Genomic DNA, 27030 nt, shown 5'->3' on the forward strand with positions numbered 1-27030 from the left:
GGAGCTGGCTCTGAGCTGAATAGCTTGCCCTTAAACATTAAATACATTTAAAGCCCATTCATATCAAACCAAAATTAAACTGCTGGATTTTATTCAAGAGTCATTCCCCCTGAGAAAGGGCTGAGAAGAAAATAATGGTTAGCTGAATGCCTCACCCATCCAGCGTGAGGAAAAATGAGCCCCCAGGAGGTAAGGTGAGAAGTGAGGCTTGGCTATCGCCTTGCCTCATTGCATTGTTATCTGTATATAACCCAATTTCTCAATCCATTTAGAAATTCGCTAATTGTCATTGGAGCTATTTGCTGATGACTGTGAAGTAGCTTCGTAATGAAGAGGAAGTCCATTTATTCCTTAACATTTGCGAAAATAATTGCCTGTCAGTTAACTGAACATCCTTTGCCCCAGAAACACTTGCTCTTCAGCACTTTTTTTCTTTTTTTTTTTTTTTTAGATGCACACTTTGAAATGCCACTTATAATTTCCAGTCCCTGAAGGGCTCATTCTCAGCTGCTGTGACATGAGTGAGGGAGCACACTCCACAAGCGGACACTAAACGTCCTGTCACTTTTGCTGCAAGGAGAGGAGACCATATTAACAGAGCTGCAGGAGGCCTCTGGCAGGTGGTTGCAGCTCCAAGGCACAGCTAAAACAGTGTGATTTTACAGAGCTGCTGTTCTGCAGCCTGCCCCACACCCCTGCTGGGCATCATAACGGTGCTGGGAGAGGCCGTGGCTGCAGGGCTCAGTGCCAATGGGACCATCTCTGGCCAAGAAGATGAGACAAATGAGGTAGCCCCAGCCCTACCTTCTGAGCTCCAGAGACTGTTTTCTGCCCCCACTTACTAGAGTTGCTCTCAGCCCTCCCCAGGGCAAAAGAGAAACTGCACAAAACCAGGCATGCACCAGGGAGTGAGTCCTGGAGGGAGGAAGAAAGGGCCTTTGGGAGGTAGAGGAGCTATGTCCTAAAAGGGGAATAGGATGGAGATCTGAATGTGTCAGCTCAGCCCTCTGTGTCCATTACCTCTATGAGTACATCCAACATCTCCACCAGCACCTGTTTGTGCCAAGGGTGACAACCCACAATGGCTTTGTCCCCTGTGCTCACTGGGTCATCCCTCCCCACCATGTCCAGCACTTCCTCTGCCACCACCGCTGCTCCCACCAACACAGGTAATGTAAACCAACCTGTTCCTTAGTTTTGGAGAAGCAAAATTCAGCTTTGTCTACATGACCAAGAGGCTTTGAGGTGCTCTGTCTGCTGGAGAAGATGGGTTCACCACAGCAGTTAACCACAGCATCCAAGGTACCTCACCAGGTCCCCTGGAATAAAAGAGTTTGCCTCCCCCAGAATCGATAGAGATCTGCCCACTTGCACCTGCTGGGCTTATGCTGCTGCTATTTCTTTCACTCCAATGGCTGCACATTTGTTTGTCAGCTGTGTTGAATTTTTATTGTTTCCTGGGCACATGAAGTCCCCTGTCCGTTCCCAGAGCAAGGAGCGCCACGTCTCCTGAGGGTGAATAGCCGCCAATGTTGACCTAAGTGTGCATGGAGCAGGAGATAAGCGCTGCCCTGCTGTCAGGGTCCAACAGAGCCATGTACCTCACACTGTGCACCGCACTTCTCGCCTGGGGCTCCTGCTGCAGTGCTGGGAGCCAGAACAAACATCACATAACACCGGCATGCATCACCCCCTCGGCTGTGGGCAGGGACAGTGGCCACGTCCCAGGGGTGTGCGGGAGGAGCACACCTCTGCAGCCAGCCCCGAGGAGAGCAGTGTGGAGCAACTCCTCCCTGAACAGAACCGAGGACAGGAGGGCCACGAGACCACCAAGCAGCAAAGAAGGGGACTGCCACAGATGCACTTGAGGTATGGTCTGCATTCGAGGTGCAGCCACTGCAAACCAGCAATGGGGCTGGCCATTGATCCAGTTGGTGCACTAACACTTGACAGGGTCCTGCCACCATGACCCAACGTCATTCTAGGGGGTCCAATGGACTTGTGATAGGTCACAGCTGTGAGAAATGGCTTATTAGGTGTATTTGCTTTTCAGGGGTGCAAGCTTTTAGTGTTTGCAAGTGTTAATTGCTGCTGGTACTGTGCCTTGGGAAGGTGGGGTGAAGAGCTGGGTTGGGCAAGTGCTTTGGGTTGGGCTTCTCATGGGGAACAGTATTTCTGGTTTGGGAACACCAGAGATACTGGCTCTGTTTGCTTCTTGAGCAGGAATTTGAAGTATTTCAAGATTAGGCAACTGTCTTTTTGCTTTTGGGTGCTGCAGTGTTAAGAGGGAAAAGTGTGTGGGTGAGTATAAATCAGCTCTGTGCAGGGAGAGCTGCCTGTTTACACCAGGGGATTTGGGCTTCCAGGTGTTTAATTTCTGGTAACTGTACTTCAGCTTATTGAAACATTTCAGTCTTGAAAAGCCTCTTGAGGCTACCGGGAGGTACCGCTCCCAGAAAGCCTCAGACTGGGGAGCAGGGGTGGGGGTAGGTGCCTTGCTTTGACAGGGCAATTAATGAGCAAGCAGGTAGCCAGCATTTGCAAGGAAACACCGGGAGAGAGGGGGATGACGATGAGAGAGGGGTTTTGTTGCCTCCCTTGAAACCAAGAACAAACAAAGCCCACCTAAGTTTAAGATGTCCCACCTGATATGTCACAGTGTGAGGGACCACAGATGGCAGAGGGTGGAAGAGGTAGGAGGCTGGGAGAGGTAGGAGATGGCTTTGCTCTGAGGACCAGGAGGCTGCCTGGAGAAGGCCTGTGCCCCACAGCCAGCTCTGTAATGCTCTGCAAACCCAGTAGGAGTTTTGGGTGACCCTCCCAAAGCTGGAGCAGAGGGCCGGTGTGACCTGCACTCTGTGCCCTGATTCAGAGGGCTGGTGGTGCTAAGGAGAGCTGTGCTGGTGCTGGCTGGTTCCTACCTTGTCTCCAGACCAGGCTGGTACCCTCAGCTGAGATGTCGTGTCCCCCATTAACAGGTATGAGAGAGCTGCAGACAGAGGTAGCGGAGGGACCTTTGCAGCTACATTGGAGCTTGGGTCTTGGTGGCTGGTGCCACAGTCAGGACCACCCTATGTGTGTCCCAGGCACTCTCCTCCTTCTTTCAGCATCCAGCTAGAGCACTACATGATTTCTTTTCTGAGAGGCCCCAGAGTAAGCCCCGCTGAGCCTGCCAGGGTGGCAGCCCCAAACCAAACCTCTCCCAGGGACATCAGTTGTAGCCCCTGCTTTAGCCTGCTATCCCAACCCCCTGCTCTGTCTTCTCCTACAGGAGCATTGCCTCTGTAGGAGTGCTCAGGAAACATTTCCAGCATACTTGCGATTTCCCTGGTGCTACTGTTGGTGGGGAAAGTGAGGCAGGGAACTGATGCTGTCTTGAAGCATCACAGTACTGTGGGCACTTGGTGGAAAGGAGAAAAGTAGCTCTTCCTCAACCAGTGAAGAGAGAGGAGAGGAGGATCTCCAGAGGATGAACCAGGGTTAGCCATGGTCTGGAGATGTCTGTATTTATAAACTAAGGAGGAAATGTATGCCACAAGCCCCCATGGCTTTGAGGGTGGTTTAAGGAGCCAAAATGTGTGGGAGGTCTTTTTTAGCTGAAAAGCCAAGTCTCTGCCCATCTGCCTGCCTCAGGCTCTTGGGTTATGGCCATCAACTGAAGCACCCGGAGGGCCTGTCCTGGACTCCTGCCAGTGCCTCAGAGTAGGGCCCTGGTGCAGGGGGGAGTTACAGGTCCTGCCTGGCCACAGCATTAAGAGGTGGAGAGGGGTGAGACGTCCCTCACAGCTGGGCAATGGCTCTGCTGCACCAAGCAGACAGCAGGATGGGGAGGAGGACCTGCAGTTCACAGTTTGCTGCTATGATAGGGGACAGCCCCCTCCTACCTTCCCACGCCCTGAGACATGGCGACCTGGCATTTGCTCTGCTTGTCACCCAAGGAGCTTAACTCCTTTTCTGCCAGCCACCTGTGTGCTGGAGAGCCTGCCAAGAAAACGCCTGTCTCCTCCCAGCACTTCCCCCTGTTGCTATCTGCAAAGTGAATGAATGCACAGCTGAACGCGTGCTCCCTGTTTGCTGACCACCCACCGGGGCTGCGGGTCCTGCCCCTGGGAAGGAAGAAAGACCAACTTCCTTCTATGGCAGCTCCTCTTAGGGGGAACTTGCCTCTCTAGGATGCTGCAGAGAAAGTGATGTGAAAGAGGGATGGGGGACAAGACAGTGTGACACTTGGCCATTTGCCATCCCAGTGGCTGTCATCAACTGGTAAATGGGCAGGAGAGGGAACTGCTGTTAAAAGGATGCAGGAGCATCTGGGAAGGTTGCTCACACCACAGAGCTATGAGGGGGTCCTCACTGATGTACCGTGGAGCCAAAGCTCCTGCTGGGTCCTACTGGGAAAACGTTAGTCACAGTTCTGCCTGACTCCCGCTCTCCTCTCACACTTTCTCCACCCTGTTAATTATTACAAGGAAAGCGATGAAGGCCAACATGCACCAAAGTCCAGTGTGAGAGAGAAAATCAGCAGCTCGCTTGCAGCCATGAGCCAGCCGACCCCAGCCACCACAGAGCTGCCCGTGCCACCGAGGAATATGACAGTGGCCTTTGGGGTGGCAGATATCATCGTTGTGGTTCTTTACTTCGCCTTTGTCCTCGCCATCGGGATATGGGTGAGTCCCCAAGGTGACTGGGTTTAGGTCTGCCTGAGGTGGGGAGGCTTTGATCCTCCCATGACCCCTCCTGAGTATAAAGGTGATTGGCTGCGAAGGGCGCCCTCTGCACACACTGTTATCCCATGGCCTGTTGAGCAGATTTCTGGGGTGACAGTGAGCCCTCACCCCTAGACCCTCATGGGAACAACCAAGGGACCATTCTTAGGAGGCTGTTCTGGGGAGGATGTCAACCTCCCATGCTGCAAAGTAGACTCACACCAGGGTGTGGGCAGGCCAGGGCCAAGGGCAAGAGAAAAGCTGGGGCTGAGAAGGAGAAGACTGAAATGAGACTTGAAAAAGCTTTGGAAAGATTATTGCTAATTATTTGTTCACGTTGCTTTGTGGAGGCCTCTTTCATAGAGACCTACAATCTTCTGTTTGACCAAAGTGTTTTTTCTGATTCCCAATGGGTACATTCAAGGAGAAGTCATTCAGTAGGTACAAGCAGCTTCTTTTCAAAGCTGCACTATCAGAAACCTGCACAAAGAAAGACAGAAGCAATGGATGAAGGCTGGCCTACTTAACAGATACACAAAACAATTTTTGGAGCTGATGCTTAGACCAGGCTTCTCCTGGCTTGGTGGCAGTGCTGCTCACCAGTCTGGGTGCTGCCATGTGCATAAGCATTTTGCAGCAAGCTGTTTTATTATGATGCCCAATGGCGAGTTCCTGGTTGCTGCAAACAGCAGGCACAGTCAGCCTCAGCCAGACTGGAGAGGTTTGCTGAAGGAGCAAAGCAGCAGGAGCTACAGCAGGGCATTGCTAACCATCCTGGAGTGCATGTGCATGTCGTGACCAAATGCAGTCCTTGATGGCATTCCATGGGATACGAGGCTGTTCCCTTATTCTCACCCCTGTGCCGTGTTCTCCCTTATTTGGCTCTAAAGGATTTTCTAGGAGCACTGGACAGTGAGGAGGAAAATGCTTCCTCTTAATCCATACCATCATCAGAAGGTGGGCAGCGTTCCTTGGACCTGCAGATACGTATCTTCACATGTCTGGGAGCAGCCAAACCCCTAGATTTCTCAAAATTAGATGCCTTTCACAGAAGTACTGCTTCAGTTTGCGTCAAAGCCATGCATTACCTGTCTGTGCTGACCTGGGTAGGGTGAGCCAGTTGACTGCAGTGACACCTGAGGGAGCAGGACCAGGGTGGTGCAAGAGGTTGCCAATGGGATGTTTCAAGGCTACTGGGATGGACACTGAGTCTGACCCGAGGGTGGGTGAATGGAGGAAAACACTTTTTTTCCCTGCACTTCCAGTCATCGATACGAGCAAGCCGGGGGACCATTGGAGGCTATTTCCTAGCTGGACGATCCATGACTTGGTGGCCTGTGAGTAAAATGTATCCCTCTCTTTCTCATGGTTCAAAAGTAATTCCAGATGTAAGGAGGGCAGGTTTAGTGAGAGGACTCAGTCCATACATGTTTTGATGCCTTGAGATGATGAGAATCCACCAGGGATCATCCTATGCAGCTTTGCTAATGGGCTACAGCGTGGAGCTGCCAGGCCCAAAAGATAGTTCAGCATCTTCAGGTTTTCTCAACTCTCAAATTCTCTGCTAAAGTCAGCAAGAAAAAAGTTCATATTGATGGAAGGGAGGGAGTGCTGACTGCCTAGCTGGGTTTGAAACTCTTTGGCCCCAGTGCACTGAAGATACAGTTGTCCCCAAGCCAAGAGAGCATTAGGTAATCTAGGAATGTGCTATCCAGTAAAAAGCATTTAGAAACTGAAGAAAAATAATAATCCCAAAGCCCAGGACTTTCTGAGTTCTTGCTATTTAGAGCAAAGTTGAGATTATTGACTAACAATGTAAAGGATATAAACTTCAAACCACTGAAGTATAAATCTTCACTATGAAGAAAAAAAAATCTATTGAAGGCGCCATTTCTTGGGAGAGAAAGGAACATATAAAGATAATTTAAAGTTTGAAAGGAATAAAAACACCACAGGAATAAAGATCCTTCTCAGCCAGTGCCAGACTCTAGCACCATATTTCTCTCCAGTGAGTCATGGGTAATGGAATGCACTTCTCAAACAAAACACTGTATTTTTTTTTTTTCCTTTGGATGTATATTGCCCATAAATTCACTAGGCTGGATTTTCAACCTCTTCCATCAGAGACACATGAACCTTTCTAAGATTTGTTATTTCTCCGATTTTCTTTATACTTCTGTCTTGGCCAAGTGACATTTAATGAAAAAGCTTAGCTTGATGGTTTTCTCCAATTAAGAGGAGAAAAATTAAAAGATACTAAAATGAAACAATTCTTTCCCCATCATTGTTCTTTTTTTTCTTCCTTTCTTTTTTATTAAAAACAAACAAACAAAAACAAACCCCAAAACCTTCTCATTGCTTTTGGCTCCAGTCACAGGTGGCCACACAGTCTGCTGGGTACAGGTTGGTTCTTGGCTCTCCCGCCTTACCATTCTGGGTTCAAAGCAACCTCTAATGCTGTTCACTTTTCAGTTTTGTTCATCAGAGAGCTGATTCCACGTCTGCAGCAATCCTGCAGGCTCAGCTCCTCACGGCTGTCACCTTGAACACATGACTGACTTACAAGTACTTTACTTTTTTTTTCAGGGGTGCCAGATTTCTGCTGTGTGTTGGGCAGCCTCAACCAAACCCTGATATTGCATTGCTGCTCTTGTGCAATATATCTTCTGTATTTCTCTGTCCGATATAGATATCAAGAAAACTGTTTACATCTTTTGAGAGCACCAGTCCCCACCTCAGCTGCAAATTCATGTTGCAGCAGCCAGCTCACTAATCAGGACTTTTCTTAGACAGATGAGAAGGCAGAGCTCTTGGCAGGAATCAGTGTGGGTGCTGATGCCATATTAATGTTTTACATTGCTCAAACGTGAGAAGCAGATCAAATTCCATCATTCTTTTACTCGTGTTTAGCAGTGCTGTGGAGAGAAAAGCTCCTTGTAGGGGATGTCACTAAAAGCAAAGTTTCTCTGGAGACAAAAGGGCTAGGCTTGTCCTTTGGGTAACTTCTTGTTTGACCCTGAGAGAGATTTGGTGATGGCATACAAAAAGGACTTTATTCCAAATAAAAGTAGTAATTAAGTCAGATTGTCTTTGCGCTGTTTAAAGTGCCTTGGAGCTTGCATTCTTCCAATTAGGCTGTCAATGAGCCATGGCAGGGACGGCCCACCATGCCTACAGCCCATAGTTAAAGTTAACCTGAGGCATTACTATTTTCCAGCCCACTGCAGAGCTGAGTATCTTTGAACCTACATGTAGACATTAAACATAAAAGGTTTGCGTGTTTCTAACGTTGTGTCTGCTATGGTTCAGAAATCTCCTCTCTTAGGAGGAGCTCCAAGAGAGCACTCCTGTCCCCATGGCTGTGTAGACCACCACATGCATGTTCAGTGAGAGACTTAAAACAGATGGGGCTGTCAGCAAGATGGGGAGAGGTAAAGCAAGGGTCACAAGGTGTATTGCTGGCTGAGTAACAAGGGAATGGAGAAATCTATCACATTTCATCGACACTGAAGTGTCTGTGGCTGCCACCAGACTCCCCTCACCCCATTGCAGTCCTCATAACAGTCCTGTATCTCAGGAGAACCACTGACAAAGTGAACCCCATTTCTGAGATTAAGCTTTGCATTGGAGTGGGATGGAGGGGTGGAAGGGAGAAGACACACCAACTTTAAGACATAAAAAGCTAGTTTTCTTTAAAAGGAGAAGGAAAACCCAACTCTCCATTAGCGCCCAGCTACATACCTACAAGGAGACAAGGCCCTGGGGAAGGAGAGTGCCTAGGGAAAATGCTTGGGCTGACACACAAGTTCCTCGAGGTGAGTTTCTGGGTTTGTGCCTGTTCCGTGTGTTTCAGATTGGAGCATCCCTGATGTCAAGCAACGTGGGCAGTGGCTTATTCATTGGCCTGGCAGGCACTGGAGCAGCTGGGGGCCTTGCTGTTGGGGGCTTTGAGTGGAACGTAAGTTTTGTTGCCAACAAGATGCCACTGTTTACAGAGAGACCGAGGGTTTGTCTCCAAAATCAGATGCTAACAGTAGCGGTAACTACAAGTTCTCAAGTCTCAGAAGATAAGCCAGACATTCAAACAGCCTTAAAAACATGAGATCTTTATATTAGTTTAAGTGGAATCCACTAAAATTATTAGCTCTTTGACCTTCCCAGAAGCACTTGGCCATATTTTTAAGCTTCACTCTGCACTCATCGAGATTAAAATGAAAAATAACTAGTGCTGAAAAGGTACTTGGATAATCACAGGATCCTGGGTACAAAGCATTTGAAAAATAAAGAGAAGCAGCATGTGCTCCTAAATTCAGTGTAAAGCCATGAGAATCAGCAACACTGCATTCACCTGTCAGCTGACAAAATGTAACATCTCTGGGGTGAACATCTGGGTGTGAAGACAGGTCTCATTCTGCCCTGTTGAAGTGGCCTGGAAAATTGCCATTGATACCACAAAGCACATGAAAAGCAGGCCCTTTGTGTGTGATGCTAATGAAATTTCTCAGCTGCAGTGATGAGTGAGATTAGTGCCAGCCTCACAATAAACATCACTCACCTAACTCTAAATCTCTTGTCTGTATCAACAGAGACTGCCAATAATGCCAGACACTTGCCAAGCACAGGCAGGGCTCACCGAAAGCTCTTTTCTGGGATATCTATTCCCTGCACTGTTTGTTTTTTTTTCCTAAACCATTAGGATCACCTTTAAATCCTTTGTAAAGAAACCATAGCCTGTGTGCATGTAGGACATATCAATATTGCTGTATTTTAAGTAAATCTATTCAACTAATTTTAGAAGCCCATGAAGACAAGATTGTATGTCAGGGCAACTCTAACTTCATGAGTTTAGATTAATTTCTTTCAGATTGGAAAGGGGCCTTAGATATGCCATTATTCTCTCCCTTTGTCATGGGACATCACTCAGCTGCAGGGATCATACCTAATCTTTTACCTAAGCCTGTCTCTGCCTCTGCAGGATCCATTTCTGTTCTCCTCGATCACTCACAATCTCTGCTCACAGGGATCAGTTTCATTTGATAACTTAAATAACTGATCCAAGTAAAATCCGGACTAATGTAAGGTACTTGCATGAAAGGTAATGGCTCGAGACAGCCAGGAGGTGAAGTTTGACAATTCAGTGGCTTTTATTTATATTCAAGGTCTCCTATTTGGACTTTTGCTGGGTTTCAGAGAAGAAATACATGATGGGGGATGCCTTTACACCTTCCAAAAGACCCTTCACGTGTGGCAAAGAGACCGAACTGCCCCTTTATCTACTAGGGACAGAAGAACATCTGGATCAGCCTGCAAGGAGAACATCCCAGGAGAGCCTTGCTGTTGCTTATTTTTATGCTCCGCAGGGACAGTCTGCTGCCTCAGCCTCATCACTTGCTAATCAAGCAACAAACAGATGCTGCCATCCTTCTCTGAAGCACTTAACTCTTCACTGCCACAACTTCAGTGGTTTCAAAGGCCACCAAATACAACACCATCCTTCAGAGATCCAGGGCAACAGAATACACCGTCTTGCCCAAAAGGCCAGGAGATGGAACAGGATGTGCCACCCATGATAGAGAGACACAGGGCTTAGGGGTCTACTTCAAAAGCTTCTGATTATATTGTAGTAATTCCTCCATTTGCCATCTCACCCGAACAGAGAGAAACAGTCAGACTGCTTCCGAAATATATTGCGTGGCACTGTACTTTTCTGCATTCTTAGGACGTCCTCTGAGAGAGCAGAGGAGAAAAACATCCCTGTGTGTTGAAACATGTGCCTTTATTTTCTCTGTCCCCTTAACAGGCTACCTGGGCACTTCTGGCTCTCGGCTGGATCTTTGTGCCTGTTTACATCGCAGCAGGAGTGGTCACCATGCCCGAGTACCTACAGAAGAGATTTGGAGGGCAGAGAATACAAATCTACATGTCCGTACTGTCCCTCATTCTCTATATATTCACCAAGATATCCGTATGTATCCAACTGAACACAACCCCTGTGTCTAGGGCAGGGTGGGTCATGCTGGTAAAATGCAGGGCTGCTATGAGATAACTCAGGTGTCCTTGAAAGGACCGGCTCAGCACCAGAAAAACTGTAGCAGTGTGTTAGTGTGCTGCTTTGCTCAAGTAAATACCCGCCTCTGTAGTGATCATGGAGACCTGTCCTAAGAGAGAGAGCCCTGATTAAACAGCAATGCACACCAAGAACTTTACAGGGATATGGCAGCTAATTACTAAGCAGTAGAAGTACCATAAGCTGTCTGCCAGCTTTCCTTTTCTATCAGATCAAACCTTAGGCAATATAGACAGGGGAACTGCAGCATTACACCATTTGAGGATCTGGCTGGCTGCATCTTGTATATGAGAAATCTCTTAAATTATCATAAACCTGCTGTTGTTCTTGTAGCTGAGTTTACAGCATTAGCTATGTTATGATTGTTCCTCTCTTTTTCTGTCACTTCTGTTGTATAAAAAGAGAATGGTGAAAGAGAGGTAGGTTCTGGCTTAAGACAAAACTCAGCATCTTTCCTGAATTGCTTGTAGCATTGTACCCTGCTGGTAGCCAAAAAGAGATATAAGCTACTGGATATTTACCTTCATTTAAATGCCATTAATAAAGAGAGAGAACTTAACACTCAGAGAATTGCTAAGAACTACCTGTGCCTGTTGAGGGAGAGGACTATATTCCAGAGTCCATTACAGGGACTAAAAATATCAGTCTTTTGTCTCCAGCCAATTGTCCCATGCCTGGTACAAGTCAGTGTTCACTAGACCCTACTGAAGTATTTAGATTTCAAATTGCCTTGGAAGACACTGACTGGAGATGAGGCACCCATGTGCCATTTGCAGCTGATTTCAGGATCCTTCTTCCAGGCTAACTATGTCTTAGGTCCTGGGAGGTGCATTAAAGGGAGCTCCAGGCTGGGAATATGGTATAGATTTCCTCCTCTAGTGGCCAGCTTTTGGTCATGTCACCCATTGCCGTCACCACAACCTCCAGGAGCTGTGCCCTGTGGGACTGAAGCATTGCCCAGGATGAGGTTTTGCGAAGAGGCATTTGAAGCCTCTTTACCCACGAGGGGTAAATGGAAAATTTCTCCTGCAGCAGCACCACAATGTGCACATCCCCACAGTCAATGTATGTGATGAAAACAGACGAGTCCTTCAAAATGACCTTCAGCAGAGCAGTGTTTGCCAATGCCTGTCCGAGCAGGACCCTGGCCTCAGTGATTGCGGTTTCATGTCAGTGGTTTCTCCTCCGTGCAGCTAATTCATGCGTGGCTGACGGATGTGGCTGGTGGAGTTTATGGGCATGACAGGTGCTTTCTATTAAGCAGTGCTATTGTTTGTGGAGAGCTCATTTAGCGGCTGGCTGGACAGCAGGCAGTTGGCTACAAGAAGGATTTTTCTCTGTGTGTTTTCTGCCCAAACATAGGTTAGCAAGTAGGGCATTGCAGAGTCTTTCCTGCTAGCAAATTAAAACAGAGATCTCAATAAACAGTGTTGTCAAAGGACTGATCCTGCATGGCTACAGAGGTGTTTGTATTTCCTGCTGGGAAGTAAGAAACCAGAAGACACAGTGGTTTTTGTGATGCACTGACAGTGTTTGTCCTGTCTCAGGGTTGCAGAGGTTAGGAGTTGCTCTGGGTGCTTGCTTTTAAGGTGCTTATTTCAGGCACAGCACATAGAAATCTTGCCCCATCCCTTCTGTCTCCCTTGACAGATGTCTTCACCTGTATCTCAGCCGACACCAGGTCTGTCGGTGTCCTTCAGATGAATTTCCCAATACACACATCTCCTATATCACCTTCTGTATCTGAATGATGTTATCTGTATAAGTCCAGGTTTCACCCAGTTTCTGGTTTCACTCTCTGCCAGTAGATCCAAACAAAACAAAGCCAATGGGGGTTTCTGTATTTCTAGTGAGGTCCTCAGCAGGTATAACCTGATTTTCTGGAGTCATTCTAGTACGATGAACTGTGTAAGTAAAAAAGCAAGCTGTTGACCTTTTCAGATAAATAAATCACGGCACAAGACTTCAGTGATTCTTTAGGGTCATTCAAGCAGGAGTAACTCCTGGGCACTAGGACACCAAGATGTAGTCTTGGGAAGAACTTGGTCTCTGCTATGCGTCCCCCTTTCCCTCCTGTGTCTGCCTGTGGATACGTAGGCTCCTGCTCCCCATGGATGTCTTCACAGTCAGCACAAGGAGTGGCAGTTTCCACCAGTACCTGTCTGTGCCAGTGAGGATTATGTGCAGTGAAGGCTGCCTGTAAGACAGTGTTTTGGTTCCTTTGTAGTCCCTTAGTGTGGGATTTTCATCTTCCTGCTGCCCCAGTTTGCAGATGCTGAGAGCTCTGATCTGGAGAAAAGACTTTCCTTACACTGAGAACAAGAACGTTCGCGGCCAGCAGCCCCCTGCTCTCTCCTCCCCTTCCACTTCACCTTCGTGGTGTCCTCCCTCATTGGCACTTTCAGCCGCAGAGGCCGTCAGGCTGCTTTATTAGATTTCACTTGCACGAAGCACTGCTAATGCCAGACTGCCCTTGGGTTTTGGTTTTTTTTGTTCCAGACAGACATTTTTTCCGGAGCATTGTTCATCCAAATCTCTTTGGGCTGGAACCTCTACTTGTCCACTGTGGTCTTGCTGGCAGTGACTGCTGTCTACACCATAGCTGGTAAATAGCTGATTTTAAAAGAAATACTATAAAACTGGATCCTAGGGTATGTGTTTCCCCTTTCCTACACAGGGGAAAGTATTCAGGTCCTGGTCTGAGGGAGAGATTCCCCCATTGCTGGTCGTACCTGCCCTATCAATTTCAGCTGCTGGAGACCTCTGGCTATTCCACTCTCCTATCCTAGTCCAAAGGAAACTGGTATGGGGGAAACATCCAGGAGCCAGGAAGAGGGCTCCTGACTCCCTCTGTGCAGATAGCTACCACCCATATTTGATCTTTTTTTCTCTTTTTGCAACATTAGCATTTTTAGATATTAAGATGCTTAACCACCTCCAAGTCCTCTTATGGACATGGACAAGCCCTTCAGGCTGTTCCTCACAGAAGGGTTTCTGGGGACCAGCTCAGTGCCAGCTTCTCCCAGCGGGTCTGTCCTGAAATCACACAACTGGGGCCAAGGATACCTGTTTCATTGTACGAGGTGGTGCATCCTGCCTGTTGTCTCTGGTTCTCCTGACAGGCGGTTTAACGGCTGTGATATACACGGATGCGCTGCAGACCCTGATCATGGTGCTGGGAGCTTTGGTCCTCATGTTCATAGGTAAGGGGAACCTGCAGTGGCATCATACACTAGTTTAATGGTCCCAAGGTCATTAGACCTTAGCAGGGTACTTTACCCTTTCATGTATGGTGCAGAAATGAGTTTTAACCACTCAGAAGTTGTGCCAGCATAACTTTCATTTGCCAAGCTGTCAGACTTCCTCCTTCCTTTGCACTAACCCTATGGAGGTGCGATTCTGGATAACTGCACCTCACCAGTTTGGGTTTACCTGGAGTTGCCAAAGAGCTTGGAAAACTGCATCCCCAAAGCCAAATTCAGCTCTCACTGTGCTCATGTAAATTCAGAGTAATTCTGCTGACTTTCCCTGTTGACTTTGGGAGTTACTGTGGATTCATATGGGTGTAACTGAGCATTATAAAAAATAAAAAAGCAACAAGGAACTGACCATCATCAGTCTTTGCTTTAAGCCTTCTTGGCAAACAGATATACAGATATATCTTGTTTCATGTCATACCTTCCTGCTTTAGGTCTTGGAGGGTATGTATATGCGCAAAGACTGAGGATGTTGTGGGGATTAGGATCATGGAGATTTTCCTGCATTGATCTTCTTCCAGGATGCACTGTTAAAACCACAAGGACTTTGGGCAAATTCCACCTGACTCCTGTAGAAACCTTGACTGCCAAAAGTGAGGGCGGAATGAAAAGAAAGGAGATAAGAGGAAGAGATAAGAGAAAAGAAAAGTAATCATGAGACTCAGATAAAGAAATAACTGTGCAGGATGCACTAGACCTTAAATCACTGGCATTTTCTTTTCAGGATTTGAGAAAGTTGGCTGGTATGAAGGACTTCAGGAGAAATACAGCACAGCAATACCAAAGATCATAGTCCCAAACACAACCTGTCACCTCCCACGTGCGGATGCCTTTCATTTGTTCAGAGATCCAGTCACAGGAGACATTCCTTGGCCTGGCCTTACATTTGGCCTCTCTGTGCTGGCTCTTTGGTGTTGGTGCACTGACCAGGTAAAGAAAATCTTTCCCTCTCCAGGCAAACCACCACACTATTATTTCTAGTCCACTCCTCAGTTCATCTGTGAGCTGAAACATGACTGTGTCTCATTGTGCAGGAGTTACTACCTTTTTACTGGTCTAGATCAGAATATCTCACTCCTTCCGCCTTCTCGGCAAGCTGCTAATTTTGTGCACTTCTTAGTGCAGAAGGAGCAGGTTATGTTCTGCCGTCTTTATCTCACATTGGGCTGGTGAGTACCTAGGGTCTTCATGCAGTTAGCGTGACAGATATAAAAATGTGGATCTGGAACTGGCTCTGCAGTGACCTTGTGTAGACCTCCAGACATGCCATTCATATTTTGGGAGTTTTCACTTTTCTTATTCCTTTCCAAGCTACAAACAAGGAAAACTCTATTTGATTCTCAAGATGTGGTGCTTTTGTGCTTTAAGATGGGATAATTATGAAAATCTACCACTGAACATTTACCAAAACACCCACGGTCTGCATCATTCCTTGTCTCTTGCTGCTGTACAGCTGCTGTCTCCAGTCCTCAAGGTGGCTTCATTTCACTCAAGGGCGAAATAATTCCTGTAAAGGAAATTTCCACATTGCCCTCTCCTATAGTCTGTGCACTGAGCAGTGGCAGCCGGCTGCAGTCCACTGAGATGGGAAAGTTGCCACTGGCATGCAAAAACACCCAGGGATCCTGCTGGATGAAAGTCATCCATGAGGAGGAGAGGCAGAGAGAGGACGGACGCTGCTCTCTCTGTAGTACTTCCATTTTATGCTCTGCTCTCTTTCTGCACTGGTTGCAGGTGATAGTCCAGAGGTCTCTCTCTGCCAAGAACCTCTCCCATGCCAAAGGTGGATCAGTGCTGGGAGGATATCTGAAAATCTTCCCTATGTTTTTCATTGTCATGCCAGGAATGATTAGCAGAGCTCTTTACCCAGGTAAGTCTTCCCATGTTCCTTGCCACAGGGCTTTATACCTGTCATGACCACTAATCCCACACAGGTTTGCCAGCACGTTTACACCTCAGAAACTGCTGTCCTGCAGGCATGCTCATACAAATTCCTGTTGTACAATGGTGTTCCCATGCCCTTCCTCCACTTCCAGTGCTCCTATGGTGGGAGAAGTCACTAGGAGTATCCATATGAGGTATATTTTGCCATTGGGGTCATATAGCTCCATGCTGTGGACATTGCATGCATCTGTCTAGCTGGAGGAAATCAGTGAGATGCAATACACGAAGCACTGAGGTTGTCTTTCAGGTCATATGGGTCATTAGGTATTTGTTGAGAGTTTTAGCCATCTAACACACAGATTCATGCAATTTCTGGTGGATTATGCAAAACAGCCCTCCTTTGTGAACGAGCAAGTGCTCCTCTTCTGTTGTCTCCCAAGGAACTCTCACTGCTGATATCTCCAGAGCATGCCATTTCCCAGGAAGAATACCCCCTTAGGAGGACCCCTCCTGGATGAGGAAAGTACAAGTGCATGACTCTCTCCCAGATTTCCTCAAATAGGAGTAACTCAGCCTGCAACATCCTTGGTAACCCAACTGACAGGTTCATGGACACAGTCCAGTTCCTACAAAGGACAAACCATCAAGGCTTACAGTTATGCAACGTGCAGGAGAATTATATCTGTACCCTGAACAGAATTGCAAGATGTCATCTCAAAGTTTCACCTTTATTTTACAATGTAAGATGTTCATCAGCTCTGCTCATTCTAGCTGTATTTCAGCTGCGTCTCTGAATTTATACAAAACTACTCAAGGCATCAAGAATTGTTCCCTTGGACTAAACACCCTATGGCTCAACTGGGTTTACACTGATTTCTTGTCATTTTCCTGTCTCCTACAGATGAAGTGGGCTGCGTGGACCCGGACATCTGTAAAAGAGTCTGTGGAGCTGCAGTGGGTTGCTCCAACATTGCCTACCCCAAACTCGTGATAGAACTCATGCCTGATGGTGAGAAACCTTTACACTTGTGGAGGTGGCTCTGCCTGGTGGGATCAGCTGCCTTTATCCATCCTAAGGCTGAGGAAATCTTACTGCAATTACCATGCATCAGGATGAAAAAACAGCGCTGAGAGGCCAAAGGTCTGATCTTGATTTTCCTTCCCTATTTTTACTCCCCCAGGGCTGCGGGGTTTGATGATTGCCGTGATGATGGCAGCCTTGATGAGTTCCCTCACCTCCATTTTCAACAGCAGCAGCACTCTCTTCGTTATAGACATCTGGCAGCGCATCCGCAAAAAGGCTTCGGAGCAGGAGCTGATGATCGTGGGCAGGTCCTTACATTTCTTTATATCTCATTTCTCTCATCATCTGAATGCAACATTTACATCCTTTGGTCTGGGCTCACTGAGAAATATCTGGTGCCTAAAATATAGAACAGAAATGCAGACTTGGAATGAGCATTACATTTTTCAGCTTCGTCTCAGATAGATCTGGTCAAAGAGAAACACTGGGTGTACCACTGAGCTAGGAAGATCATTCTCTCTCTCTTTTCTGAACTTAACATAAATACTGCCTTAAGTGTAACTTTTAGAAAAGCCAAAGGTGGTCTGGAGTCACTGTCACCAGAGGTCTTTAAGAACATGTTATTTTTTCATCAGCTAGGAGTGATCAATTGCAATTACTCCCTTTTTCAGGGAAAAGCACAGAGAGCTGGGACTCAGTCTCTCTGAAAAGTTATAGTGCCCTTTGCAAGCAAGCTTTGGTGCTGCATCGTATCACGGACATATAAAGTTCTCCTCCCGATAGCAGAATTTAAGCTGCGTTCTCCCTATTTGTGGTGCTTTTCCTCTCCAGTCATGAGCATTAAGTTTCTAAATTTAGTTGTGGGAGTTGGTGAAGGCTGCAGGCAATCTCACACTCCACCACTGTAGAATGGTGAGAGGGAAAGTACCTCTTGTTGAGCAATACAGAGAAACCTAAACATAGGGCACAAAGATGAAGGAGAGTTATGGTATGCACCTGAGACCCCAGAAGCAGTTTTAATAAGCAGGAGATCAATTGGAATTTGGGTAAGGCATGAGGCTGAGCATGTTTTCTGCATGGAAAAGTGACAGAAAGATTGCTTCCACAAGCTTCCAGCTCCTTCTCTCTGTCACATCCAAAAACTAGTCCTTTGAAGAATGCATCGCTCTCTAGGACACGCCAGGTCGAGGGGCTTGCACTGCTCCAGCTCATGGTAGGAGCCACCGTACCCTTGTGGATCTCTTGTGCCTGTTGACTGGCAAGTCCTAGCTCAGCTCACTCTGAAGTATGTGGAGTTAGCTCTGGGAATTGGTTGAATTGACTTTCTAGAAGAGAAAAATTTTCTCTTTTCCTGTGTACACAGGGAAAGGTTCTTCTTGAGAGTAATCTGTGGATTCTTTTTCTTAGGATATTCTGAGAGCAGTTGGAAGTGTGTTATCCTGCAAAACTTCATTTTCAGGTGGAGTCTACCGCTGCCTGCAGAGCTAATATTTTATCTTCATCTTCCAGGGTCTTTATCCTCATCCTTGTAGTCATCAGTATCCTTTGGATCCCGATCATTCAATCAGCCAACAGTGGCAAGCTCTTTGACTACATTCAGTCTATAACCAGCTATCTAGCCCCACCGATCACAGCTCTCTTCATCTTGGCAATCTTCTGCAAGAGGATTAATGAGCCTGTAAGTGGAGTTTCAACAACTAATTGATATACATGTTTAATTTTATAAAATAAATAAATAACTCTCCCCTTACTACCTAGCCTTTGAGACTCTAAACTTAAAGCCAGTCTGGCTAAAGTGGCAATTAGACAGCCTTTCCCTGACATGCATTAGTAGATCTTAGCCCAGTCTCTAGTGTATGCATGTTTGCTTCCAAGAAGCCACTGCAAGTGGTAGTTCTTGGCAGTCTCATTTGAAAGCACAAAAGGGAAAGTTGTTCCGCACTTCAGGGATGATGTCTGAAAGGCTAACTGAAGGCATGTTACTAGGAAGAGACTGTTGCATTGTGTGTGCTCTGTCTGTTCCATGTTCAAGGGCAGAAAGAGAAAAATGAGGATTTTTAACTGAAAACATCCTTCTTTGATGCATGCCTGTGTGGGTTTCCTTCAGGCATCAAAGGTCTTGGTGAAGGAAAAGAGAAAGGAAGAGAAAAGAAGAAAATAAGAGAAAATTTTAACCAAAGGCAACATGCAGTGACCTTTTCTTTACGCTTGCTTTTTCTCAGGGTGCTTTCTGGGGCCTCATGGTTGGGCTCGTCATTGGTCTCGTTCGGATGATCATCGAGTTTATTTATAGCACACCGTCTTGCGGCGAGGAGGACAGGAGACCAGCTGTGCTAAAGGACTTACACTACCTATACTTTGCCCTCATCCTATGTGTCCTCACTGCGGCTATCATTGTCCTCATTAGTCTTTGCACCCCACCAATCCCTGAGGATAAGGTAAGTGACTTGCAGTGGCACCCTTTTCTCAGAGACCCCACTTAGTTTCCAAAAATCTCTGAAATCTCTCCTTTTCTTTCCTCCCATGGTTAAGAAATGGTGTGTAATGCATATGCTGCAAAGAAACCCTTGCTCCTCAGCTTTCAATTCCCCAGGTTGCATAGTGTTAATGCTTCCTGAAGTTCTGAGTGCTTCAAATTGAGTGTGAGTCCCCATGCTGTGCCTAGAGCTGGGCAGACACCACAGCCCATCATAACTGGAACAGAAAGAAAATAAGAGGGGGGAAGGAGATGAAATCGTATTACAGAGCACTGCTGAGGAGGAATTAAATATATCTAATTGTAGCATTTACCCTGTTTCAGCAGAGCCAGCATCAATCTTGCGAGCAAACAAGATTAATATCTTTTGCAACATGGGCATTTAGGAAAATAACATTTTGTCCCAATGTGATCTCAATTACATTTAAGAACTTTGAGTCAGGCACAACTTTCTTTTACTTAGCACATTAAAATGGTGCAGAGTTCGGAGGCTTTGTGTAATAAAACCTTAAAGCAATTCTTTCCAGACGCAAGTTTTAGAGCGATTGTCAATATAAAAAAACCTGCCATCTACCTCCAAACAAAGGTTGTTGGAGATATTTAAAAGAGCTGTTGGTTTTTTTTTCCTTGTCTAACTGCAGGAGGAAATGAAGGTGATGCCATGATAGCATTTTCTATCTGTTGCTTCCTCATAACTTGTAAAGCATTAACCAGTTCCATCAATGTTTGATTGAATGTTAGTGGTGTCAGATACCCAGCTCCTAAAGATTACATGAAAGCAGGTGCTCAGATAGATCAGAGGGGGAGAGAGATGCTGTCTTTGTGTCTGCTTTGAGATAAAGTCTCGGCTTTTATTAGCTATCAGAGGATCCACATGGGAGAGAGAAATACTGGCAAGGAGGCACCATTAGTTCTGCTGCTTACGTTGTTCACTACAGCTCAGGGGTGGCCAGATGGTTGCCAGCAATTAATTACAGTGGTTTAATGAGTTCCCACTCATCATCTGACCTATGATAACAAAACATGTGCAGTGTTTCCTGCCCACAGCAGCAGCAAGATAAGACGCATTAACATAGCACAAGCAAACAGTGAATATCATACCAACAGTTCAGGAAATGAAGAAAACTGGCCACAGCACCTACAAGCTTTTTAGTTTGACCTTGGAGGTATAAAAACATTTAAAGCACATTTTAAGAGGGGTCATTTAGAATGAAGACCTGCTGCAATAGCATCAGGAAAAGAGGTTTTCCCTGATGTAGTCAGACTCACCCCAACTTTTGCCATAGGCATGAGCACAGCTGTAGGTTTGGACCATCACTCCTGGTGGCATGGTTTCTCATGGTGTTAGGTTTGCCTCCTAATCTCAAGTTAGTCTGTGGCTGTGCTGGGATGGCTCAAAGACAGAAGTGTTTTAGGAAGGAAGGGCAGGATGTGGAAATCAGGATGGATGTGTCAGGCTCTGACCCTCTTGGTAGAAACTACCACCTGAACTTTGTGTTTAGCCATTAGTGACCTTGTATTGCTGGCATGCAAGTGGGCAAACCTGTGGTGAAAGGCCTGTATGTCCCCATGATAGTGGTTGAGAGGGAGAGGCTGGTAGTGGGCATCCTGGCTGAGGATATCGGAAGCTCTGGTGATTCCCAGTCCCATGTGTAATTCACTTTATAAGCCTCAGACATTTCCCCCATAAAAACTGCATAGGGCTAATTCTGCTAGCCCTCATCTTGTGCAGTGCTTTGAGATGAAATGATGAAAGACACTGTATAAGATCTACGAATTACACCATTTATTTTGTCAAGCAAAAGGAAAAGAAAAACAAGCCACCAAAGAGAAAGTCAAAGAAATATAGTGATAGATCATACTTCAGCAGATGTAAATCAGCATAGCTCCATTGCCTTCAAAGACCAGGAGCAGATGTTGAGCCATTATGCTGCTTTACACCAGCTGAGGATCTACACTGAACAACTTCAAATATTGAATCTTGATGCTTTTCGGATAGTAAATGGGCAAAAGGAGAAAAGAGATTTGTATCTGGTGTTACAGTGGTACAGCCAATGTGCCTGACTTTAAATGAATTACAGCCCAAGAACTGCAAGCTGTAGCATTTTCTCCTGCTGTTTTGGACAGTCTCCCATCCCTGTGGTGATTGATGCTGTGCTGGAGAACAAGTATGCAAGGAATTTGTTTGGTATGCTCCAGAGTTCATATGTCTTCATTGTAGGTAGTCCATATTGTGTCATGCCGTCCTTGAAAACCCTGCAAAAGAGCTTACAATTAAATTTGAGACTGTGAAGCTGAAACACAACTGTCAGGTGCCAGATGGCATTTTGGAACAGAAGGATTTATTCTAGTTTACAAACAACAAAAGAAAAACTTTGCTGAGTTCTTGCAAACTCCCTCGTCCAAGGAGAATGTGAGGTTGAAAAGGGAGCGGAGCAGCCCACAAAGCACAAGTACCACACGAGCAGGTCACCTCACCAGGGGTCAGGGCTCACCCAGACAGGCTGATGGATTGGCAATTTTACTTGATGTATTCTGGAGTCAAGGATGTTTTCCCTGTGCCTCAGGTCTGGCTTCAGTGCCTTCTTTAGGTGCGTGGCCTCGGAGGAGCACCAAGCCCGCTTTGGCTGGACTGAACCCACACTGTGCACATTCGAGGTGCTGCAACTGAAGCTCCCACGACATCTTTTAGTGCCACTGGCAGCAAAGTGTGCTCAGCTCCTGAGGGAAACAGGCACTCAGAGAGGAGCAAACAAAGGGGAACACAGGGCTCCTCAAGCACTGCCCAGGCATGGCTCTGCAGTGGGGAACAGAGCCACAGGGCTCCCGGAACCCACCATGTGGCTATCCCCCTGCTCCCTTACTCTTGGGCATGGTGGCCTCAGGCTGCATTTCTGAGGTCTAAGTCAATTCTGTTAGTGCAGCTACCTCATCAGTTCTCCTTATTTCTGTATTTGATTGCTCTCTCCAGGCACGCAAAACGCATCATCATCTGCCTCTCCTATCCCCATCCCTTTGTAAATCTGTGCCAGGAAAGCATAGCCAGCCACATGGTGGCCTCCATGGCCACACAGTGCTGCTGGTCTACCCCAGCCTATGTCCTTGTGGTGAAGGTAAAGAGGAGAAAGGGGCACCTTAAGGAATTCAGCCAGCCAAAACCCACTGCAAGGAAGCTTGAAGCTGGAGCATTTGTGTGAGGCTTTGCCTCCCTAGGGTGGTGGTTTGCTTTATTGAACAGGTTGGCCGTGGTCAAAGCACCAGCTCCTGGATGGATCAGTGGGATGATATGTGGCGAGGTTACCTGTGTATTTATGCTGCTTTCAACTAGAAATCGCTCCTGTCTGGCAGTCTCAGCCCCAGGAAAACTGCAGCCCTTGCAGACTTTGCTGCAATATTAAGGCAGTCATTCAGTGACACATGGGAAAAGGAGGGAAAAGAAAAAAAGTTTTTGAAATCCTTTAGTACTCTGAAACTTTGCTGTGCTTCAGTGACACTTCCTAAGTGATTAAAAAAAAAGGAATCCTTGAGAAAGATGAGGATCATCAAATCAAAGCAATTTAGCACATCGTGACAAGAAAGATTAGCCCTGCCCAATGCTCATCTTGGTTGAAAATGATTTAAATAAAGCTATAAATCTTCTGGAAATTATGCAACATTTTGTGTCAGCTGGAAACTCCTGCCTAGATTTGTGTGAGTAAAATTCAAAAATTAAACTCACGTTACTTTGTAAGTGACCCATCTGAGATGTTAATTTCCATATGGGCAGAGCAGCGAGGCAGGCAAAGGTGTGACTTTCCTTGACCTGCTGTCACCGCTGCAGCTTCACTGTCCCGGTCCCATTCTGCGGCTCCTCTGCAGGCTGGAGAGGGAGGGCAGCCCATGGACCTGGGCAGCTGCGTTTGAGTGGGATTGATGAGCGTGGTCCCTGCTGCCCAGCTCGGACAGAGCATGCAGAGCTCTGGAAGTGCCAATGTCACCAAGCCGCTCGGTGGCCGTGGTCAGCCACAGAAGCAGCAGCCCTGGCTTAAATTCAAACACCTGAGCCCCTGGGATCATTAACATCACTCCACAGCTGGCAAAAGGACCACTGTGGGGTCTGCAAGATTAATGCCTCCTGTGCACTCCCTGTGTCCCAGGAAGGAGAAGACTCAGACTTGCACCATGATATGAGTTTCAGACCTCCTAATTTTGTACAGCAGAGCAGAAAGCAGCCAAAGCTGCCTTTCCAGGACTGATTTGTTTTCATGGCTTTTGATGGTTCTTTCCCTGAAAGACTGCAGAGAGAGGTAATGTCTTTTATTGGCTCAACAGAGAAAACTAGAATTAAAAAACAAAGGAAAAAAGAACCCAAGCCAACCAACAAACAAACAAAAGAGAAGGCGGTGTTTGCACAGGCAAGTCTTACAGCGTGTGTCCAGAGCTCATTTTGTTTCTAGTTATGACCGCCCCTGTTGGTCTAACGTATGGCACAATTCTCCCTGTGAATTGTCACTTGATATTTGCTGCCATGGCTCTGTCTTTGCACACAATTGTGCTTCTTGAAGACATGCAGTTGCAGAGCAGAGACACAACACTGCTGCTTTTCCACTAAGAGCCCTGAGATAAGCTTATTAGGATGTACAGGTTGCTGCTTTATGTAAGCTCATCCTATTTGTGTTCACATTGGGTTTTGTTTTCCTGTAAACTACAACTGAGATGAGGTAGAACATCCTCCAGTCCCTCCCCACATCCCAGAGAAGAAGCTGCTCAAATACCAGTGTTCCTATGGCCATATATCTGCATGCCAACATCCAATTGGTATTTCTCTGCTGAGGATACAATTCCTGCCTGTGATTGACTGTATCCAGAGAGGAGTTTGTTGCTTTTTTATGTGTGTTTTTTTCTTTTTTTTTAATTGATTTTATTACCCTTCCCAGCGGAAGGCTGCCATTCTGGACACAGATCATCATTACTTCATGTCAAGCCTCGCAAATAGGAAGCTGCTTCTTCAATGCCTACTGAAAGGTTACTCCTGGTAGAGACAGGGATAGAAAGGGTTAATTAAAAGTAGAAGGAAAGAAACTAGATTAGTTCACCCTTTTTCTCAGCTTTTCAGCTCTAACTGGGTGGTACCAGCCTTCTTTTCCAGCACCTGTGCAGAAGAGAGGTGAGAGAAAGTGGGGGAACAGCCATCACCCTAGAACAGGTCTCTCAGCAGCTTCTTGGATCTGTGCCCCCCAGAGAGGAACATGACTGGCACACCAGTCTGGTACTGGCAGGCAAGAACTGGTTTGCTCTCTGTCCCTCTTTGCAGCTGGCTCGCCTGACGTGGTGGACAAGACACAGAAAAGCACCTGCCATTGACCTGAAAAATTACAAGACCGAAGCAGCACAGATCAATCCAGCCAACGGGGAGAGTGATTTGGTTGAAAGTGCGGATTCAGGCAATACGGAGGAGGCAGGTAGGCTGGTTGGGAACAAACACGCTTATGTGAGTGGGAGTACACAGCCAAGATCTCATGCAGGTCTCTCTAAAGCTCATGAGAGGCCATCAGTTGCATTCTCTGGAGCTGGCTATACCAGTTATAAGGACGAGACAAATGAGTGTGTTGTGGCTATTGGGCCTCCCAACGTATCTTCTAGCATTTACCTTCATGTCACAGTCCTCTGAAGGACTCAGAAGAGCTGCCATTCCTGAAAAACAAAGAAAACCCAACATTCACTAAAATGTTTTTCCTCCTTCTAACTTGGATGAGTTGTTTATGTCACCAAACTACCCCAGTGCAGCTCTGCCCTTGTCACAGCATTATTTTAGCACTTCAGCCCTGGACACTTAATAATGTGCTGGACTCCTTAGAGGGGAGTCAACTCGAGCTTACGAACCACTTACGAACGTCGCTTGGGAGGGTGGAGGTCTGTGCTGCTGGGATGCTGCTCCTCACCCCATTGAGATGGGGGCTTTGTGCATGATGCTGCACCTGTCTTCCTGTCTCACCAAGGTGCTCTTGAGAGGCTCTGTTGCACTACCGTGGGCACAACCAAAGCAGCAGCTGACTTTCCACATATGGAAGTGGCGCCCCTTCCTGCCCTCGTCAATGCTAGGAGATACAACCCTGGTGTACGTGCTAGAGAGGTCTCCTCCTTTCTCCTGCGTGAGCTCTGCCAGCCAAACCCCCTCAGTGATGCTGTAACGTACTGCATCAAAATAGCATCACGAAGGGACCATGAGACACTAGGAGCAGATGTGTGCACTTTGTGGATGTCCTAGGATAAATCTACAAGCCTCAGTTTTCTCATTTACATGATGCTAATAGTACGTATCATCTTCCCCTAGGATATAAGCCATGGTTAAAAACTCATACCCAAACTGCTTAAATAGCTGTGTGTCCTACCCACAGTATTTAATAAGAATGAAAGCAAAGAGTCAAATGAACTTAAAGATGTGACAGGAGACAGAACAGCAGTGGGAGATGCTACATAGGCAAGTTCTTTTCAGAGTGGACAGAGGTTTATTTTCACAGAATAAGTCTATTAAAAAGGCATCTTTCTGGTTTTGAGCTTAACCTTCCTAGGTTCTGAGAAAAATTCAGATCAAAGGCACATAGACAAGATTTCTTCACTTCTTCCTTTCGATGGTCAGTTCAAAGGGCACTGATACCAATTACAGTCAAGCTAAACAGAAGTGAACAATTAAAGAAATACCTTAGGTTTGGTTTTTTTTCCCAATAGAATAAGTTTGGGTTTAAGTTGAATGCAGACATTCAGCATTATTTATTATTTCTTATCAATTCCTAGTTAACTAGCTCAGATTTTTTAAATTAATGTCTTGGTATTTTGGTAATTAGTAATGATGGGAAAGGAAATGCAAAACACAGCAGCTGACAGTTTAATGAGTTGTTGGTTTTTTGTTTTGTTTTGTTTTGTTTTTTTTAATTTCCTCTTCTTCCCCAAGTAACACCTTTTTCAAGGCCTTATGACATTCTGCATTTCAAAAAAAAGGTTGTATTTGGAAAGAACGGCCAGTGAAATACACACAGGACAGGGCTGACAATTAGAACACATGTTGTGTGTAATAAATAAGCCAGGACATCTCTAAATGGACCACCATTGCTGTCAGGAATTTGTGAAATTTGTCAGGAAGCTGGGTTGGGGAGGAGGGGGAAGAGGTCTCTTAACTAACTAATGAACGATTGGTGTTGCAATCAACCAACTTTAATCAGGCTATGCTGTACATGGTCAAGGCAGAGCTTTTTCTTTTCCCTTCTCTTCCCTTTTCTTTCCATCTCCCATCATCATCTTGCATCCCCTATCCAAGGTGCATCTCAAGCCCCACTCCAGCTTGGTCAGTGCACCTTCAAACTAATGGAAGGAGGGAGGGGAGAGTCCCAGCTAGATGATAACACCCGTTTTTTGGTCCGTCTCTTGCAGCAGTCAAACCTCCCTGGTGGAAAATGCTGTACTTGTGGTTCTGCGGTCTTTCCACCAGTCCCACACCCACCCTGTCCCAGGAGGAGAGAGCTGCCCTGGAGCGGAGACTCACCAGCATCGAGGAAAAGCACCTCTGGAGGACTGTGTGCAATGTTAATGCTATTCTCCTGCTGACCATTAATGTCTTCCTATGGGCATATTTTGGCTGA

At 46.4% G+C, this 27030-nt stretch overlaps 1 protein-coding gene across 1 annotated transcript; it reads left to right on the forward strand.

The window, feature by feature from the left end:
• The first annotated feature begins 4613 nt into the window (after positions 1-4613).
• Positions 4614-27030, forward strand: SLC5A9 (solute carrier family 5 (sodium/sugar cotransporter), member 9). Its single transcript, XM_010184489.1, has 14 exons — positions 4614-4667; positions 5972-6043; positions 8560-8664; positions 10507-10671; positions 13273-13378; positions 13896-13976; positions 14755-14960; positions 15765-15900; positions 16816-16923; positions 17096-17246; positions 18448-18616; positions 19161-19376; positions 24708-24855; positions 26822-27030. Exons 2-14 carry the CDS (start codon positions 6029-6031, stop codon positions 27028-27030), a joined length of 1815 nt encoding a protein of 604 aa, XP_010182791.1. The 5' UTR covers positions 4614-4667; positions 5972-6028.

The sequence above is a fragment of the Mesitornis unicolor genome, unplaced genomic scaffold, assembly GCF_000695765.1.
Source record: "Mesitornis unicolor isolate BGI_N332 unplaced genomic scaffold, ASM69576v1 scaffold385, whole genome shotgun sequence".
In the NCBI taxonomy this organism is placed as follows: Eukaryota; Metazoa; Chordata; class Aves; order Mesitornithiformes; family Mesitornithidae; genus Mesitornis; species Mesitornis unicolor.